Below are 20,966 nucleotides of genomic sequence, written 5' to 3'. Positions count from 1 at the left end.
GTGGTTGGACCAATTCGTTATGCTGTAAATCCTTGCTTTATTCAATGTGCCATAATATTTATACACCTGTACGTCACCGGCAGCTTGGATATGAGAGCGAGATCTGGGTGATGTGATTGACTATTTGTGACCTATTCTACAGGACAGACAAGCATCAAGCAAGCGGACATTAAACTCGTCACCTGCGTTTTGGGGTTATTATTTCATTCCTATACGCACATTTTCGAGTAGGCCTTCTTTCCGCTGTCTGAGCATAAAAATGAATTGTCTACGTAAATACTTAATTTGGGGTAAAATATTCTCATTTAAATACAGATTTATTCAATAGCTCTTGAAGCAGAAAATAAAATCTACCATGGCCACGGGGTTCGCCAAGTACAACATCCAAGCAGTCATTCTGCAGAGTTCAATCACAGACCCTGGATAGTGAAATTGATTGGTCCCACAAAACACCTGCGCTCTCGCAGAGAAAAATCACAATTTTATGCGTTCTGGAATTGGATCCTATAAACTATATGACGAAATGTCGCAAATAGGCCCATCAACACCACCCTCAAATCTGAGTGAAGGTTTGCCAATTACAAGTTTAAGACTACTTATTATTTTACTCATACCGTGCGTGGTTCTTCTGCTGCTGTTGAACTGTTTGTTCCTGGGTTACAAGTTACACATTTTTTCAAAGAAAAACAGAAAAAGACAAGACAGCGAAAGTATTTTACAGTCTACTCTTTCGACGCGCCAGAGAATGACCATAATATCAGAGGCGCCATTTTTCCCAAATCAAGATGGAAAAATAGGTTATATCTCTGTTTCAGAGCCTATTTTGGCCCAGCCCTTGAGCTCTTCACGTACCTCTTCAAATGACAGGGCAGCAGTGGAGCAGAGTATCCGATTCGTCCGTCTGGGTGGGGCCACAGGCGATGGTGGCTCGGAGTCCCTGAGAGCTCCGAGCGCCATATTGGCGACAACAGCCGATACCAACTCCAGGGTCGACCAGCCCCGTAGGTCAAGCGTGTACAGTAGGAATAAAATGGGCTGGCGCAGGAGCGCCCCTGTCCTACCGCAGTCAAGTGATTCAGAGGCAGAACTGCCTTGCCTTGTGCCACCCAATTCACCTGCGCTAAATGATACACACTCAAGGGTAAATTCATGGTTCCAGCCTAATATTAGCCAAAGTAACCATTGAACTCTGTCTTGGATGTGATGTGTGACTGRTTTATGCACGCAGGTAACACCTGACCAGAGGCCCATGCGTCGGTGCAGCACCATGGAGCTGCAATATGTATTGAACAACACAGGGGAACACAAGTTTGATATGGTTGAATTCGAATGTGAATATGCCAGTAGCATACCTCCAGAGATTTCATGCTTTGTTGCATCTGACAACTCTTCCACAATGGGTCCTGGATTGGACAGCGACTTTGGAGCAAGCGCAGGTGAGTTGACATCAAATCAAATCAAAATGTATTTGTCACATGCGCCGAATACAACAGGTGTAGACCTTACAGTGAAATGTTTACATACAAGCCCTTAACCAGCAATGCTAAGAAGAAAAAAAAGTGTTAAGTAGAAAATAGATAAGTAGAAAATAAAAGTAACAAATAATTAAACAGCAGCAGTAAAATAACAAGCGAGGCTATATACAGGGGGTACCAGTACAGAGTCAATGTGCGGGGGCACCGGTTAGTCGAAGTAACTGAGGTAATATGTACATGTAGGTAGAGTTAAAGTGACTATGCATAGATTATAAACAGAGAGTAGCAGCAGCGTAAAAGAGGGGTCTGGGTAGCCCTTTGATTAGTTGTTCAGGATTCTTATGGCTTGGGGATAGAAGCTGTTCGGAAGCCTTTGGGACCTCGACTTGGCGCTCCGGTACCGCACACTAGACCAGTGGTTCTCAAACCTCCTTGCATTTAAACTATTCCACAGCTAGCACACTTGATGCAACTTGTCAACTAATAATCAAGCCCTTGACTAGGGGAATCAGGTGAGTTAGTTCAGGGCTACAACAAAACTATGAAATGTCTGTGGGACCCCAAGGAGAGGTTTGCTAAACACTGTACTAGACCATATATAGCTGTTGTGTGAACGTACTAGACCATATACACTACTGTTCAAAAGTTTGGGGTCACTTAGAAATGTCCTTGTTTTTGAAAGAYAAGCACATTAAGATAARATAAAATTGATCCGAAATACAGTGTAGACATTGTTCACGTTMTAAATGACTATTGTAGCTGGAAATGGCTGATTTAACATTTCAAAAAAATTGAATATCTATATAGGCCCATTATCAGCAACCATCACTCCTGTGTTCCAATGGCACATTGTGTTAGCTAATCCAAGTTTATCATTTTAAATGCTAATTGATCGTTAGAAAACCCTTTTGCAATTATGTTAGCACAGCTGAAAACTGTTGTTCTGAATAAAGAAGATATAAACTGGCCTTCTTTAGACTAGTTGAGTATCTGGAGCATCAGCATTTGTGGGTTTGATTACAGGCTAAAAATGGCCAGAAACAAAGAACTTATTCTAAAAATGGATAATACKATTTTTTTTWAATCCTCAACAATCTACACACAATACCCCATAATGACAAAGCGAAAACAGGTTTTTAAAATGTTTTGCAAATTTAAAAAACAAATACCTTATTTACATAAGTATTCAGACCCTTTGCTATAAGACAAGGAAATTGAGCTCAAATTGAGTTTCCATTGATTATCCTCGATGGTTTATGTTTCTAAAACTTGATGAGAGTTCACCTGTGGTAAATTCAATTGATTTGGAAAGGCACACCGATCTATATAAGGTCCCACAGTTGACAGTGCATGTCAGAGCAAAAACCAAGCCATGAGGTTTAAGGTATTGTCCYTAGAGCTCCAAGACAGGATTGTGTCGAGGCACAGATCTGGGGAAGGGTACCAACAAATGTCTATAGCATTGTAGATCACCAAGAACACAGTGGTCTCCATCATTCTTAAATGGAAGAAGTTTTGAACCACCAAMACTCTTCCGAGAGCTGGCCGTCCGGCCAAACTGAGCAATCGGGGGAAAAGAGTGACCAAGAACCCGATGCTCACTCTCAGAGCTCAAGAGTTTCTCTGTGAAGATGGGAGAACCTTCCAGAAGGACAACCATCTCTGCAGCACTCCACCAATCAGGCCTTTATGGTAGAGTGGTCAGACGGAAGCCACTAGTAAAAGGCACATGACAGACCGCTTGGAGTTTGCCAGGTTTTCAGGAGTCTTATGGCTTGGGGGTAGAAGTTGTTTAGGAGCCTCTTGGACCTAGATGTGGCTCTCCGGTACCACTTTCCGTGCAGTAGCAGAGAGAATAGTCTATGACTAGGGTGGCTGGAGTCTTTGACAATTTTTAGGGCCTTCTTCTGACACCGCCTGGTACCGAGGTCCTGGATGGCAGGAAGCTTGGCCCCAGTGATGTACTGGGCCGTACGCACTACCATCTGTAGTGCCTTGCAGTTGGAGGCCGAGCAGATGCCATACCAGGCAGTGATGCAACCCGTCAGGATGGTGCAGCTGTTGAACCTTTTGAGGATCTGAGGACCCATGRCAAATCTTTTCAGTCTCCTGAGGGGGAATAGGTTTTGTCATGCCATCTTCACGACTGTCTTGGTGTGCTTGGACCATGATAGTTTGTTGGTGATGTGGACACCAAGAAACTTGAAGCTCTCAACCTGCTCCACTACAGCCCTGTCGATGAGAATGGGGGTGTGCTCTGTCTTCCTTTTCCTGTAGTCCACAATCATCTCCTTGGTCTTGATTACGRTGAGGGAGGTTGTTGTCCMGGCAACACACGGCCAGGTCCCCGACCTCCTCCCTATAGGCTGTCTCATCGTTGTTGGTGATCAGGCCTACCATTGTTGTGTCATCGGCAAAGATGGTGTTGAAGTCTTGCCTGGCCATGCTGTCATGAGTGAACAGGGAGTATAGAAGGGGACTGAGCATGCACCCTTGAGGGGCCCCCGTGTTGAGGATCAGCGTGGCAGATGTTGTTACCTACCCTTACCACCTGGGGGCAGCCCGTCAGGAAGTCCAGGATCCAGTTGCAGAGGGAGGTGTTTAGTCCCAGMGTCCTTAGCTTAGTGATGAGCTTTGAGGGCACTATGGTGTTGAACACTGAGCTGTAGTCAATGAATAGCATTCTCAAATAGGTGTTCCTTTTGTCCAGGTGTGAAAGGGCAGTGATGTGAGCCATGKCCAGCCTTTCAAAGCACTTCATGGCTACAGATGTGAGTGCTATGGGTCGGTAGTCATTTAGGCAAAGATGAACGGAGCAAAGTACAGAGAGATCCTTGATGAAAACCTGCTCCAGAARGCTCAGGACCTCAGACTGGGGCAAAGGTTCACCTTCCAACAGGACAACGGCTCTAATCACACAGCAAAGACAATGCAGGAGTGGCTTCAGGAAAAGTCTCTGAATGGCCTTGAGTGGCCCAGCCAGAGCCCAGACTTGAACCCGATCGAACATCTCTGGAGAGACCTGAAATAGCTGTGKAGCAACGCTCCTCATCAAATCTGACAGAGCTTGAGAGGATCTGCAGAGAAGAATTGGAGAAACTCCCCAAATACAGGTGTGTCAAGCTTGTAGCGTCATACCCAAGAAGAATCGATGCTGTAATTGCTGCCAAAGGTGCTTCAACAAAGTACAGAGTAAACGGTCTGAATACTTATGTAAYTGTTTTTTTATTTATACATCTGCAAAAATCTATTTTTGCTTTGTCATTATGGGGTATTGTGTGTAGATTGATGTGAGGGAAAAAAACTAATCAATTTTGGAATATGGCTTTAACGTAGCAAAATGTGGAAAAAGTCAAGGGATCTAAATACTTTCCYAATGCGCTGTACATACAGTACCAATCAAAAGTTTGGACACCTACTAATTCAAAGGTTTTTCTTTATTTTGACTATTRTCTACATTGTAGAATAATAGTGAAGACAAACTATGAAATCATGTAGTAACCAAGTGTTAAACAAATTTTAGATTCTTCAAAGTAGCCACCCTTTGCCTTGATAACAGCTTTGGACACTCTTGGCCTTCTCTCAACCAGCTTCACCTGGAATGCATTTCCAACAGTGTTGAAGGAGTTCCCACATATGCTGAGCACTGGTTGGCTGCTTTTCATTCACTGTGCGGTCCAACTCAATCCAAACCATCTCAATTTGGTTGAGGTCGGGTGATTTGTGGAGGCCAGGTCAACTGATACAGCACTCCATCACTCTCTTGGTCAAATAGCCCGTACACAGCCTGGAGGTGTGTTGAGTCATTGTACTGTTGAAAAACAAATGACAGTCCCACTAAGCGCAAACTAGATGGGATTGGGTATCGCTGCAGATTGCTGTGGTAGCCATGCTGGTTAAGTGTGCCRTGATTTCTAAATAAATCACTGACGGTGTCACCAGCATGCTTCACGGTGGGAACCACACATGCGTTCACTTACTCTGCGTCTCACAAAGACATAGCGGTTGGAACCAAAAATCTCAAATTTGGACTCATCAGACCAAACGACATATTTCCACCAGTCTAATGTCCATTGCTCGTGTTTCTTGGCCCAAGCAAGTCTTATTCTTATTGGTGTCCTTTAGTAGTGGTTTCTTTGCAGAAATTCGACTATGAATCTCCTCTGAACAGTTCATGTTGAGATGTATCTGTTACTTGAACTCTGAAGAATTTATTTGGCTGCAATTTCTGAGATGCAGTTAACTGTAATGAACCTATCCTCTGCAGCAGAGGTAACGCTGGGTCTTCCTTACCTGTGGTGGTTGTCATGAGAGCCAGTTTCATCATAGCGCTTGGTTTTTTCGACTGCACTTGAAGAAACTTTCCAAGTTCTTGACATTTTCCGCAATGACTGACCTTCATGTCTTAAAGTAATGATGYACTGTTGTTTCTCTTTGCTTCATTTGAGCTGTTCTTGCCATAATATGGACTTGGTCTTTTACCAAATAGGGCTATCTTCTGTATACCACCCCTACCTTGTCACAACACAACTGAAGAAGGAAAGAACATTAAGGAAAGAAATTCCACAAATTAACTTTTAACAAGGCACACCTGTTAATTGAAATGCATTCCAGGTGACTACCTCATMAAGCTGGTTGAATGTGTGCAAAGCTGTCATCAAGGCAAAGGGTGGTTTCTTTGAAGAATCTKAATTATATTAAATATTTAGATTTGTTGAACTTTTTTTAGTTACTACATGACTCCATATGTGTTATTTCATAGTTGATGTCTTTGCTATTATTCTACAACGTTYAAAATAGTAAATATAAAGAAACCCTGGAATGAGTCGGTGCGTCAACTTTTAACTGGTACATGTATGTGTAGGCCGTCATTGTACATAAGAATTTGTTCTTAACTGASTTGCCTAGTTAAATAAAATATACATATACACGATGCCTTCAGAAAGTATTTGCATCTTGAAGTTCTTTTTTTGCACACCTGTTTTTTACTATATTTACAGATTATTACAAAAAACAAATCTTCAAGCTCTGTCAAGTTGGTTGTTAATCATTACAAGAGATAGATTTACTAGCCGATTTAAGCCAAAACTAACTTGGCCACTCAGGAATATTCAATGTTGCCTTGGTATGCAATTCCAGTGTATATTTGGCCTTGTGTTTTAGGCTATTGTCCTGCTGAATGGTAAATTTGTCTCCCAGGGTGTTTCTCAAAATGCATACTACCTTGCTCAGAGCACACAAATTGGAGAACGGGATTAGAGTAGGAGTTCAAATCAAAGTATGCGAAATGGAGCACGGAGGGCACTTCTCGTATGCAGACTGACCCTAGCCCCCCCGACACAAACTATTGCAGCATAGATACTGGAGGCTGAGACAGGAGGGGTCGGGAGACACTGTGGTCCCGTCCGACAACCCCGGACAGGGCCAACCAGGCAGGATATGACCCCACCCACCTTGCCAAAGCACAGCCCCCACACCACATATCCGCAAACCACCAACTTACTACACTGAGACAGGGCTGAGTTTAGCCCACGAAGATCTCCCCCACGGCACAAACCCGAGGGGGTGCCAATCCGGACTGGAAGATCACGTCAGTGACTCAAGTYACGCACCTCTCCTWGGGATGGCATGGAAGAGCACTAGTAAGCCAGTGACTCAGCCCACTTAATAGGGTCAGAGGCAGAGAATCCCAGTGGAGATAGTGGAACCGGCCAGGCAGAGACCCCAACGGCGGTTCGTCGCTCCAGTGCCTTTCCGTTCACCTTCGCACCCCTGGGCCAGACTACACTCAATCATAGGACGTACTGAAGAGATGAGTCTTCAACAAAGACTTAAAGGTTGAGACCTAGTCTGCGTCTCTCACATGGATAGGCAGACCATTCCATAAAATTGGAGCTCTATAGGAGAAAGCCCTGGCTCCAGCTGTTTGCTTAGAAATTCTAGGGACAGTAAGGAGGCCTGTGTCTTGTGACCGTAGCGTACTTGCAGGTATGTACGGCAGGACCAAATCGGAGAGATCGGTAGGAGCAAGCCTATGTAATATGCTTTGTAGATTGGCAGTAAAACCTTGAAATCAGCCCTAGCCTTAACAGGAAGCCAGTGTAGAGAAGCTAGCACTGGGGTAATATGAACACTTTTTTGGTTCTATTCAAGATTCTAGTAGCCGTGTTTAGCAGCCGTCTGACCGGCACAAACGGTGATAAAGACTTTAACATAGAAATGACCAATATCAAGACTATGGTGTCACTGCAGAAGAATTAAAAGGAAGGATCTAAGTAACATTCTCCAGGGTGCCAGTGGTATTCGAAGGTGAGCATTTGCCCACTGAAGTCAGTTACGATGCCGAACTGCAGTCAGATTAAGTCCCTGGTGAGGACGACGTGCATGCAGATGAGCTTTCCTATGATGGTTGTCCAAACCCACTGTTTCATCAGCTGTCCAGGTGGCTGTTATCAGACGATCCCGCATGTGAAGAAGCTCTGGTGGACATTCCTGCAGTCAGCATGACAATTTCTCACTCCCTCAGAACTTGAGACATCTGTGGCATTGTGTTGTGTCACAAAACTACACATTTTAGAATTACCTTTTGTCCCCATCACAAGGTGGACCGGTCAAATGAAATCAAATATGTGTAATGATCATGCTGTTTAATCAGCTTCTTGATATGCCACACCTGTCTGGTGGATGGATTATCTTGGCAAATAAGAAATGCTCACTAAACAGGGATGTAAACTAATTTGTGCACAAATTGAGTGTTTTTTGTGCATATGGAACATTTCTGGGATATTTTATTTCTGCTCATGAAACATGGGACTTTACATGTTGCGTTTTTTATATTTTTGTTCAGTATGTGTGGGGTACAGAGAGGTAGTCATAATGTTAAACACTATTATTGCACACCGAGTCCATGCAATTTATGAGCCATTTTTTATTTGAACTTTGGGGTTGAATACTTAAGACATTTCAGCTTTTCATTTTTAAAGAATTTGTAAAAATYTCTTAACATAATACCATTAGTGTAGGTCAGTGACACAATCTCATTTGAATCCATTTTACATTCAGACTAACAAAATGTGGAAAAAGTCAAGGGGCGTGAATACTTTCTGAAGGCACTGTACAGCAATCGATATTGGTGCGCTATGTCAAGAATCCAGTATATAAATATGCGGTGTGTATAAACAGTGTAACTAAAATGCAATGTAGWATAAATATTAGACATAGCTTGTCAAATACAGTATGGATATTACATGTTCCAATTTAAGGGATTCCCTTTCACATACATAATTACGCATGTGCTTCTACAGGTGTCTTGCTCCGAATTCTGTCTGCAGACAGCGACGGTCTCACCAGCAGAATGTGGGCCTCAGGAATGGATTGGGARTATTATGACCCGTGCTACGTGAGGGAGAGAGGCATACCCAAACAAAAGGTTCACAAACCTGCATTACATACCAAGCATTATTGGGTATGATGCCCGAGATCTACATGTTTTAATCTCATTTAGATTTTTTTATATACTTTATTTACAATATTAGGCTATACATATTTTTCTCCACATATTTAAAATAAGAGCACTAAACAGATCACTTACCAAATGTAAAAAAAAGAATCCCCACTAGTTTAGTAAAGAATTGCTAATTCACTAATGTAAATCACATTTATTCCAAGACACTTACTTGTATGATTCACWTTTTTTGTAATGCATTCATTTCACACAACTTTCAATGTTTAAAAAAATTGTTTGTGGTACACTTGAATAAGCACGTTTTGATTGTGCACAAATTTCTTGTACTTTTCACTTAAAAATGCACTATTAAACTTTCAATAAAGATTGTGTATTGGTTTCGTGGTTCAAGCTCATTCCCATTTAAAAGATCTATCCAAACATGTACAATTAAGTTTCATGCAAGCAAAACTGACACCCGTTTCACCAGTTCATTTATTGTTTTCATTTCATACAATTCAATGTTCACATTTCTTTAGCCCTATTACATTATATATATATTTATAAAAAAATGACAAGTCATAAGCAATCCCTCCTTTTATTACAGGCTATAGCATTGAATCCTTCAATAGTGGCTAGTAAGAAGGCAAATGTACTCTACCCAATCCCCCACAGCCTTCTGTGTAAATCCTTACAAGGTTTGAAATAAATACATGTCCCCAAAGCCAGAATACAGACAAGCTGCACCATGCGGTCTCTAACTATTAGAGGGGGGTGAGACAGGTTTGTAAATAATATTAAATAGGCATTTTTTTGTTTTAGTTGTGGTATTGTACAGCTTTGCCAGAATGTATGTGAGGAAAATTTGGTCCACCGAGTGGTTGTGTTTTGGTCCACGGTGCGGTTTAACCATAGAGGTCGTCGTCGTTGTCCTCGTTGAAGACTGTACCACCGCTGCCACCAGCAGAGCCCTGGCTGGGCCCAGCGCCTGGCGCAGAGCTAGTGGGGAACCTGAGATGAGGAGAGGACGGGAAAGTAACTGTTTAGCTCAGTACAGTACATATCAAGGGGAGCCAGCTTGGTAGTGCCACAACATTCCTTATGTAAACCTTATGGCATGTTAGCTGTACTTTGTAAGAAGAAAAGTTCAATGAATGTTCCCACTGGGTGTATATAGGCTATAAATGATCTAGGATATATGAGCAGAAAAAGTTACCTAACAGTATTATTCAACATCATCGTCCGCTATGTGAAATGCGTGTTCTTACCGGAAGCTGCCGAAGCCTCTGCTCTGCTGTAACGTCTGTGCGAACATCTCGTATTTGCGGATGTCGTTGTCGCTGACTGAGCGGCGGGCGAAACGCATGGCCTCCTCAAAATGGTCTTTACGGATCTCTGGGACAGGGTCGTCCTCCTCAACCTCCTGTGGGGGCAAGGGCAATAAATAATTGATATCTTTAAAATAACGTCACGCTTTCTCTTCCTCCAGTATGTGTGTGAATTGGTTTAAGGTTCAATGCATTATCCCTACTCTTCTTCCTGTGTATAAATAATGTATAGAAATCTTTATGGTTTATGTGTCCGTTAAAGAAATGCCCAGGTTGATTTACTCAGTCATTTAATAATTAAGAGATTAAGACACTAAGACTGGCTTTGTAGCATCTACAGACTCATAATTGAAGTGTCTTAAAGGCCTGGGTAAGTCCAAAATCTCAAATATATTTTGATATGTTTAACACTTTTTTGGTTACTACATGATTCCATGTGTTATTTCATAGTTTACAATGTAGAAAATAGTAAAAATAAAGATAAACCTTGAATGAGTAGGTGTGTCCAAACTTTTGACTGGTACTGTATATAAAAATCAGCAAAAAAATTAACGTCCCTTTTTTCAGGACCCTGTCTTTCAAAGAGAATTCGTAAAAATCCAAATAACTTCACACATCTTCATTGTATATGGTTTAACACCGTTTCCCATGCTTGTTCAATGAACCATAAACAATTAATGAACATGCACAACTGTCGTTAAGACACTAAAGGCAATTAAGGTCACAGTTATGAAAACTTAGGACACTAAAGAGGCCTTTCTACTGACACTGAAAAACACAAAAAGAAAGATGCCCAGGGTRATCTGCGTGAACGTGCCTTAGGCATACTGCAAGGTGGCATGAGGACTGCAGATGTGGCCAGGGCAATAAATTGCAATGTCCATACTGTGAGACGCCTAAGACAGAGATACAGGGAGACGAGATCGTCCTCGCAGTGATCGTTCTCGCAGTGGCAGACCACGTGTAACAACACCTGCACAGGATCGGTACATCCGAACATCACAACTGCGGGACAGGTACAGGATGGCAACAACAACTGCCCGAGTTACACCAGGAACGCACAATCCCTCTATCATTGCTCAGACTGTCCGCAATAGGCTGAGAGAGGCTGGACTGGGGGCTTGTAAGCTTGTTGTAAGGCAGGTTCTCACCAGACATCACCGGCAACAACGTCGCCTATGGGCACAAACCCACCGTTGCTAGACCAGACAGGACTGGCAAAGAGTGCTCTTCGCTGATGAGTCACGGTTTTGTCCTCCACAAGGGGGTGGATGGTCGGATTCGCGTTTATCGTCGAAGGAATGAGCGTTACACCAAGGCCTGTACTCTAGAGCGGGATCGATTTGGAGGTGGGGGTCCGTCATGGTCTGGGGCGGTGTGTCACAGCATCATCGGACTGAGCTCGTTGTCATTGCAGGCAATCTCAACGCTGTGCGTTACAGGGAAGACATCCTCCCTCATGTAGTACCCTTCCTGCAGGCTCAACCTGACATGACCCTCCAGCATGACAATGCCACCAGCCTACTGCTCGTTCTGTGCATGATTTCCTGCATGACAGGAATGTCAGTGTTCTACCTGGCCAGCGAAGAGCCCGGATCGCAATCTCCATTGAGCACGTCTGGGACCTGTTGGATCGGAGGGTGAGGGCTATGGCCATTCCCCCAGAAATGTCCGGGAACTTGCAGGTGCCTTGGTGGAAGAGTGGGGTAACATCTCACAGCAAGAGCTGGCAAATCTGGTGCAGTCCATGAGGAGGAGATGCACTGCAGTACTTAGTATCTGGTGTGGCCACCAGCTGCATTAACTGTTACTTTTGATTTTGACCCCCCCTCCCTTTGTTCAGGGACACATTCAATTTATGTTAGTCACATGTCTGTGGAACTTGTTCAGTTTATGCCTCAGTTGTTGAATCTTATGTTCATACAAATATTTACACGTTAAGTTTGCTGAAAATAAACGCAGTTGACAGTGAGAGGACGTTTCGTTTTTTTTGATGAGTTTACATGCATACAAACATACATACAGTTGAAGTCGGAAGTTTACATACACCTTAACCAAATACATTTAAATTGTTTCTCACAATTCCTGACATTTAATCCTAGTAAAAATTCCGTCTTAGGTCAGTTAGGATCACCACTTTATTTTAATAATATGAAACGTCATAATAATAGCATAGAGAATTATTTATTTAAACTTTAACTTGGGCCAAACGTTTCGGGTAGCCTTCCACATTAAGTTGGGTGAATTRTGGCCCATTTCTCCTGACAGAGCTGGTGTAAGTAACTGAGTCAGGTTTGTAGGCCTCCTTGCTCACGCACGCTTTTTCAGTTCTGCCCACAAATTGTCTATAGGATTTAGGTCAGGGCTTTGTGATGGTCACTCCAATACCCTGACTTTGTTGTCCTTTAGCCATTTTGCCACAACTTTTGAAGTATGCTTGAGGTCATGTCCATTTGGAAGACGCATTTGCAACCAAGCTTTAACTTCCTGATTGATGTCTTGAGATGTTGCTTCAATATATCCACATCATTTTCCTGCCTCATGATGCCATCTATTTTGTGAAGTGCACCAGTCCCTCTTGCAGCAAAGCACCCCCACAACATAATGCTACCACCCCCGTGCCTCACGGTTGGGATGGTGTTCTTTGGCTTGCAAGCCACCCCCTTTTTCCTCCAAACATAACGATGGTCATTATGGCCAAACAGTTCTATTTTATCAGACCAGAGGACATTTCTCCAAAAAAGTACAATCTTTGTCCCCATGAGTAGTTGCAAACCGTATTCTCACTTTTATTAATGGTGGTTTTGGAGCAGTGGCTTCTTCCTTGCTGAGCGGCCTTTCAGGTTATGTCGATATAGGACTCGTATTACTGTGGATATAGATACTTTTCTACCTGTTCCGTCCAGGATCTTCACAAGGTCCTTTGCTGTTGTTCTGGGATTGATTTGCACTTTTCGCACCAAAGTCCATTCATCTCTAGGAGACAGAACGAGTCTCCTTCCTGAGCGGTATGACAGCTGCGTGGTCCCATGGTCTTTATACTAGCGTACTATTGTTGGTACAGATGAACATGGTACCTTCAGGCATTTGGAAATTGCTCCCAAGGATGAACCAGAATTGTGAAGGTCTACAATTTTTTTTCTGAGGTCTTGGCTGATTTATTTGGATTTTCCCATGATATCAAGCAAAAAGGCACTGAGTTTGAAGGTAGGCCTTGAAATACATCCAGAGGTACACCTCCAATTGACTTAAATTGTCAATTAGCCTATCAGAAGCTTCTAAAGCCATGACATAATTGTCTGGAATTTTTCAAGCTGTTTAAAGGCACAGTCAACTTAGTGTATGTAAACTTCTGATCCACTGGAATCGTGATACAGTTAATTATAAGTGAAATAATCTGTCTGTAAACAATTGTTGGGAAAATGACTTGTGTTGTGCACAAAGTAGATGTCCTAACCGACTTTCCAAAACTATAGTTTGTTAACAAGAAATTTGTGGAGTGGTTAAAAAACGAGTTTCAATGTAAACTTCCGACTTCAACTGTACATACATACCACACCAAGGTTGGAATAATACTGTGAGAGCTGTTTGAAAAMACCGCCTGAACCCCCAAACAGTCCTAGCAAAATTTGTTGCTTGAGAAATTGCTCCTTACAAAGAAGCAATTTTTGTTTGTTTTAAATTAAAATGTTAAAAAACAATCACAGTAAGGTACTTAATTGTTATCCAGAAATGATTTGATATTCAGATAAAAACGGCTGCATTCGACCTTTAAACAAAGGTTAGCTGTGTGTTGGGCAAAAATGAATGTCCGGCCTCCCGGGTGGCGCAGTGGTCTAGAGCACTGCATCGCAGTGCTAGCTGCGCCACCAGAGTCTCTGGGTTCGCGCCCAGGCTCTGTCGCAGCCGGCCGCGACCGGGAGGTCCGTGGGGCGACGCACAATTGGCATAGCGTCGTCCGGGTTAGGCCGGTAGGGATATCCTTGTCTCATCGCGCTCCAGCGACTCCTGTGGCGGGCCGGGCGCAGTGCGCACTAACCAAGGTGGCCAGGTACACGGTGTTTCNGTAGGGATATCCTTGTCTCATCGCGCTCCAGCGACTCCTGTGGCGGGCCGGGCGCAGTGCGCACTAACCAAGGGGGCCAGGTACACGGTGTTTCCTCCGACACATTGGTGCGGCTGGCTTCCGGGTTGGAGGCGCGCTGTGTTAAGAAGCAGTGCGGCTTGGTTGGGTTGTGCTTCGGAGGACGCATGGCTTTCGACCTTCGTCTCTCCCGAGCCCGTACGGGAGTTGTAGCGATGAGACAAAATAGTAATTACTAGCGATTGGACACCACGAAAATTGGGGAGAAAATGGGATTWAAAAAWAAWAATAATAATAATAATAAAAAAAGATGAATGTCCAAGTCAAGAAAGCTTACCAGCAGCACTTGCCGCACTGGTAGCCTATTCGAGGGTGCTTTTTCAAAACCTACAGTGCATTCGGAAAGTATTCAGACCCCTTGACTTTTTCCAAATTTTGTTACATTACAGCTTTATTCTAAAATGTAKTGTTTTTTCAACACCCCATAATGCAAAAACAGGTATTTAGAAATGTTTGCAAATTTCACATTTATGTAACTATTCAGACCCTTTACTCAGTACTTTTTTGAAGCAACTTTGGCAGTGATTACAGCTTCGAGTCTTCTTGGGTATGACACTACGAGCTTGGCACACCTGTATCTGGGGAGTTTCTCCCATTCTTCTCTGCAGATCCTATTAAGCGCTGTCAGTTAGGATGGGGAGTGTTGCTGTACAACTATTTTCAGGTCTCTCCAGAGATGTTCAATCCGGTTCAAGTCCGGGTGTTGGCAGGGCCACTCAAGGACATTCAGACTTGTCCCGAAGCKACTCTTACGTTTTGTTGGCTGTGTGCTTAGGGTCGTTGTCCTGTTGCAAGGTGAACCTTCGCCTGAGTCGGAGGTCCTGAGAGCTCTGGAGCAGGTTTTCATCAAGGATCTATGTACTTTACTCCGTTCGTCTTTCCCTTAATCCTGACTAGTCTCCCAGTCCCTGCCACTGAAAAACATCCTCACAGCATGCTGCCACCACCATGCTTCACCGTAGTGATGGTGCCTGGTTTCCTCCAGACGTGACGCTTGGCATTCAGGCTAAAGAAATTGATCTTGGTTTCATCAGACCAGAGAATCTTGTTTCTCATGGTTGGAGAGTCCTTTAGGTGCCTTTTGGCAAACTCCAAGCGGGCTGTCAGCCTTTTACTGAAGAGTGGCTTTGGTCTGGCCACTCTACCATAAAGGCCTGATTGGTGGAGTGCTGCAGAGATGGTTGTTCTTCTGGAAAGTTCTCCCATCTTCACAGAGGAACTCTAGAGCGCTGTCAAAATGACCAGCGGGTTCTTGGTCACCTCCCTGACCAAGGCCCTTCTCCCCCGATTGCTCAGTTWGGCCAGTTYGCCAGCTCTAGGAAGAGTCTTGGTGGTTCAAAACTTCATCCATTTAAGAATGGAGGAGGCCACTATGTTGTTGGGGACCTTCAATGCTGCAACATTTGTTGGTAACCTTCCCTAGATCTGTGCCACGACACAATCCTGTCTCGGAGCTACGGACAATTCCTTAGACCTCATTTGCAAACATTTCTAAAAACCTGTTTTTGCTTTGTAATTATGGGGTAGTGTGTGTAGATTGATGAATAAAAAAATGTAAAAAAAACTTTTAGAATAATGCAATAATAGAATAATGCAATAACAAATGTAACAAAGTGAAAAAAGGGGTCTGAATACTTTCAGAATTTTCCATCAATTCACAAGAGGCTGAATGTATCTCACCAGAAGAAGCATCCGAGCGTGTGAAACAGTGCCCCTCGGTCTTATGCGGGCTGGTCAAAAAGAGGTATGAATTGTGTGCCGCGCCGTAGCATTGATGCAATGGAAGCCAGCAAGCATTTGCCCCCTTGATAAAAAAGTATAAAATAATAGCCAATCAGCGTTTAGCTAACTGATGAGCTCAACTGTGAATGGTCCTGGCGCATCAAAAAATATATAATAATTTACTTTAAAAAGTGTCAAGGGAAGTCAGTTTGGATTTGGCTTCACACCAACCACATTAAATTGACAGAAAACGTTGACAGAAAACGTAAATTGTTGAATCTGGTTGTGTTGTAAAATTGTCCCTTTCCGAAATTAGCCATGGATGGAAAAAGGATTTGGACTTGTGGTTTTTTATTAATTCAAATCAAATCAAATTTTATTAGTCACATACACATGGTTAGCAGATGTTAATGCGAGTGTAAGCGAAATGCTTGTGCTTCTAGTTCCACAATGCAGTAATAACCAACAGTAATCTAACCTAACAATTCCACAACTACTACTTACACACACACACAAGTGTAAAGGATAAAGAATATGTACATAAAGATATATGAATGAGTGGTGGTACAGAACGGCATGGCAGATGCAGTAGATGGTATAGAGTACGGTATATACGTATGAGATGAGTACTTGAGGGTATGTAAACATAAAGTGGCATAGTTTAAAGTGGCTAGTGGAACATGTATTGCATAAAGATGGAAGATGCAGTAGATGATATAGAGTACAGTATATACATATGAGATGGGTAATGTAGGTATGTAAACATTGTATTAAGTGCATTGCTTAAAGTGGCTAGTGGTACATTTTTACATAATTTCCATAATTCCCATTTTAAAGTGGCTGGAGTTGAGTCAGTATGTTGGCAGCGGCCGCTAAATGTTAGTGGTGGCTGTTTAACAGTCTGATGGCCTTGAGAAGAAGCTGTTTTTCAGTCTCTCGTCCTGCTTTGAGCCCTGTACTGACCTCGCCTTCTGGATGATAGCGGGGTGAACAGGCAGTGGCTTGGGGGTTGTTGTCCTTGATGATCTTTATGCCTTCCTGTGACATCGGGTGGTGTAGGTGTCCTGGAGGGCAGGTAGTTTGCCCCTGGTGATGCGTTCTGCAGACCTCACTACCCTCTGGAGAGCCTTACGGTTGTGGGCGGAGCAGTTGCCGTACCAGGCGGTGATACAGCCCGACAGGATGCTCTCGATTGTGCATCTGTAGAAGTTTGTGAGTGCTTTTGGTGACAAGCCGAATTTCTTCAGCCTCCTGAGGTTGAAGAGGCGCTGCTGCGCTTCTTCACAATGCTGTCTGTGTGGGTGACCAATTCAGTTTGCCGTGATGTGTACACCGAGGAACTTAAAACTTTCCACCTTCTCCACTACTGACCCGTCGATGTGGATAGGGGGTGCTCCCTCTGCTGTTCCTGAAGTCACAATCATCTCCTTTGTTTTGTTGACGTTGAGTGTGAGGTTATTTTCCTGACACCACACTCCGAGGGCCTCACCTCCTCCCTGTAGGCGTCTCGTCGTTGTTGGTAATCAAGCCTACCACTGTAGTGTCATCCGCAAACTTGATGATTGAGTTGGAGGCGTGCATGGCCACGCAGTCGTGGGTGAACAGGGAGTACAGAGAGGGCTCAGAACGCACCCTGTGGGGCCCCAGTGTTGAGGATCAGCGGGTGGAGATGTTGTACCTACCCTCACCACCCTGGGGCGGCCCGTCAGGAAGTCCAGGACCCAGTTGCACAGGGCGGGGTCGAGACCCAGGGTCTCGAGCTTGATGACGATTTGGAGGGTACTATGGTGTAAAATGCTGAGCTGTAATCGATGAACAGCATTCCTACAATGGGTATTCCTCTTGTCCAGATGGGTTAGGGCAGTGTGCAGTGTGGTTGCGATTGCGGTCGTCTGTGGACCTATTGGTCGGTAAGCAAATTGGAGTGGTCTAGGGCAGGGTGTCAAACTCAAATACCCAGTGGGCCAAAATGTAAAACCTGAACAAAGTCGCGGGCCAACATTGAAAAAATGAACCTTTTAATATGGACCCAAACAAGTTTTGCTTTAACATTGAATATGGAACAAGCATCGCTTATTACCATACAATATATAATTTAATAGTGGAGACATGCAAAATCGAAATGTGAAAAACCATCAATGGCATTCATTTATTAAATAAATAAAAATTTAAATAAAAATCGTATGCCTCTTTTCTATTGCAGCTTCTGATTTAAATACCAAATAACTTTTTCCACTGGCTAATAATTTTACAAATAAAATGATAATAAATCAATCAACCATTCAAGCCCATGCTTGTAGCAAGAAAAAGTGCACAAAGAAAACGTTAATTATGCACACTGATCTAATCTGATGTGCCCAAGCCAGATACCTGGCATCTCTTCTTGGATGCTAGTTCAATCAATGTCTGGGCTCGGCTCTGAGCTGAAGAAATCCTCAGTATCGAGCGAAGGTGTTCAGTTCAGACGTCTCCTGTGAGTTGTTTTGGTCATCTTCATCGAGGAGAAAAGTTGCTCGCAATAGATAAGTGCTGCCGAAACATGGAGAGCATCTGAGCAGCTTGGGTGCGGAGCTGAGGCATTGTGTCAAGGGATGAACCGTGGAAACTGTGCGGCGCCCACAGCATCATAACTTTGATCAAGCGTGTCGTTGCACTGTGAGTTCAATAGCTCCATTTGGATGTTGTGGTGCTTGCATTTCACATGGAGGCGAGAGGGATTTTACTAAGCAGCTTCGTCAAACCTACATTTCTGGACATCGAAGTCGGCAAATCGCCGGCTAAACTCAGACGGCGAGAACACTGAGTTTTTTCAGCAAACTGTGCGCATGGGAACACGGGGTAAGAGATCTGCGCTTTTATGGTTTGGCAGCAGGGAAAATGGCAATGGGTTTCCTTGCAGCATCTGATTCTCCCACAGGCAACAGTTTAGTTTTAAAGGCCCTCACTGCAGCGTACATGTCTGTGATGATGCGCCCCCGCCCCTGAAGCTGCAGGTTCAGCGCATCGAGATGGCTTCGAGATGTCAAGAGAAAGATATTCTGCCTCCCACTTGTCCAGAAAGCTCCTGTTTTCTGCCTTTCTTTTCGCCATTTTTGGGAAGGGATAGCGCGCTGACAGTTGTAGCGTCTATGTTGCTATGACTACTGTCACAGAGGAGAGGGCGTTTCTGGGTCCTGTCCTGATTGGCGCGCGAAAACAACAGCAGAGCATTATGGGATTCGTAGTATTAGCGGTGAATGCGCTGTATAATACCGCGGGGCCAGCTCTAGTAGTAATTTGTATTGTCTCGCGGGCCAAATATAATTACCCCCGCGGGCCAAATTTGGCCCGCGGGCCAGAGTTTGACACCCACTGGTCTAGGGTGTCCGGTAAGGGTGGAGGTGATATGGTCCTTGACTAGTCTCTCAAAGCACTTCATGATGACGGAAGTGAGTGCTACGGGGCGGTAGATCGTTTAGCTCAGTTACCTTAGCTTTCTTGGGAACAGGAACAATGGTGGCCCTCTTGAAGCATGTGGGAACAGCAGACTGGGATAAGGATTGATTGAATATGTCCGTAAACACACCAGCCAGCTGGTCTGCGCATGCTCTGAGGACGCGGCTGGGAATGCCGTCTGGGCCTGCAGCCTTGCGAGGGTTAACACGTTTAAATGTTTTACTCACCTCGGCTGCAGTGAAGGAGAGCCCGCAGGTTTGGGTAGGGGCCGTGTCAGTGGCCTGTATTGTCCTCAAAGCGGGCAAAAAAGTTGTTTAGCCTGTCTGGGAGCAAGACATCCTGGTCGCGGACGGCTGGTTTTCTTTTTGTAATCCGTGATTGACTGTAGACCCTGCCACAATTCTCCCCTCTGGCCAATGATTGTAACGATGATCCAACCATATAATTAATATATTGTGTCCCTGCCTAAGAAGATGGAGTTCAATATGTAGCTAGATGCAGTAGGCTAATGTTAACTAGCTGGTTCATCGTTGCCCAGGGAGTAAGGCTAGCGAGCGAGCTATTTCAGCCAGTAGCCTAGGACAACAAAAACTAAAGCGTGTACTGCATGACAGAGTCATAGACAGTTTCGACAACATGAAAGCGAGGTGGATAGCATTGTTGTTTCTCTACAAGTAGGTTAGGTCAACATGTTTTTTTTCTACTTGCACACACAGAGCAATCAGAACCATTAACAGACATATTTAACTTACGTTGATTGACTAAATTGTTTTTTGGGATCTTTTCGTTGTCACTGTATTAGACTAAGCATAGGTGAATTGATGATGTTGGAATGTTGAAGTTGAAATGTTGCTGGAATAGTGGAGGCAACTCCTGTTTTTCTCGCAGCTTACGGCAATTGTCCATGATTCTAAATCCATAGTTGTGTAGATGTCAGAAACATGAACTGTTTGTCAGAAACATGAACTTGCTTGACCGTGCTGTAGGTCATGCAACTGTTTGTTACACATGCAAAATGCTTTGTGGACTTCACCGGATAGAGGTTGCTCTCCGGTTTTCTGATGAAAGAAAGGTGTGGTTGAATTTATTCTGCAACTGTGTCTTCTTATTGTCTCGGGCCTTAGGCCTATATATCAACGTTTCAAGGCATATGAACTAACAGGTTTTAGTGCAAACAACAGCAATTATCACAACACACAGGTTGTAATATGCCTTTTTTGGGGTGGGCTTGGCTTCCCCATTCATTTTAACCACGCACCGCTACTGGACATTATTAGAAAGATGACATTCTCCTCTTTTCTACTATGCAATTCAAAATGTTTTTATTTTGCGGTTGCTAGTCAAACTCATAAAAACATTGGGGGGGGGGGTAAAATGACATATTTATATTTTTGCGGACCCCTGGTCTAGACCGCGTC

General features: G+C 43.8%; 2 protein-coding genes across 3 annotated transcripts in view; one reads left to right on the top strand and one right to left on the bottom strand.

Moving 5' to 3' along the window:
* The first annotated feature begins 424 nt into the window (after positions 1-424).
* LOC111963808 (protein huluwa-like) lies at positions 425-9,280 on the top strand. The gene is made up of 3 exons (XM_023987347.1): positions 425-1,141; positions 1,229-1,436; positions 8,780-9,280. Exons 1-3 carry the CDS (start codon positions 485-487, stop codon positions 8,944-8,946), a joined length of 1,032 nt encoding a protein of 343 aa, XP_023843115.1. The 5' UTR covers positions 425-484; the 3' UTR covers positions 8,947-9,280.
* A 120-nt stretch (positions 9,281-9,400) lies between these two features.
* LOC111963806 (transitional endoplasmic reticulum ATPase) overlaps positions 9,401-20,966 on the bottom strand; it is a 42,324-nt gene continuing 30,758 nt past the window's right edge. For both annotated transcript variants that reach the window (XM_023987343.2, XM_023987344.2), the window contains exons 17-18: positions 10,188-10,342; positions 9,401-9,930 (exon numbers count right to left, since the gene is read on the bottom strand). In XM_023987343.2, coding sequence (XP_023843111.1) covers positions 9,825-9,930; positions 10,188-10,342 — 261 coding nt within the window. In that variant the 3' untranslated portion in view covers positions 9,401-9,824. The remainder of the gene's footprint in view (positions 9,931-10,187; positions 10,343-20,966) is intronic.

This window comes from Salvelinus sp. IW2-2015, linkage group LG5 (genome assembly GCF_002910315.2).
Source record: "Salvelinus sp. IW2-2015 linkage group LG5, ASM291031v2, whole genome shotgun sequence".
In the NCBI taxonomy this organism is placed as follows: Eukaryota; Metazoa; Chordata; class Actinopteri; order Salmoniformes; family Salmonidae; genus Salvelinus; species Salvelinus sp. IW2-2015.
The sequence above is the reverse complement of the archived record's forward strand: the minus strand, read 5'-3'. Positions and strand labels throughout refer to the sequence as shown.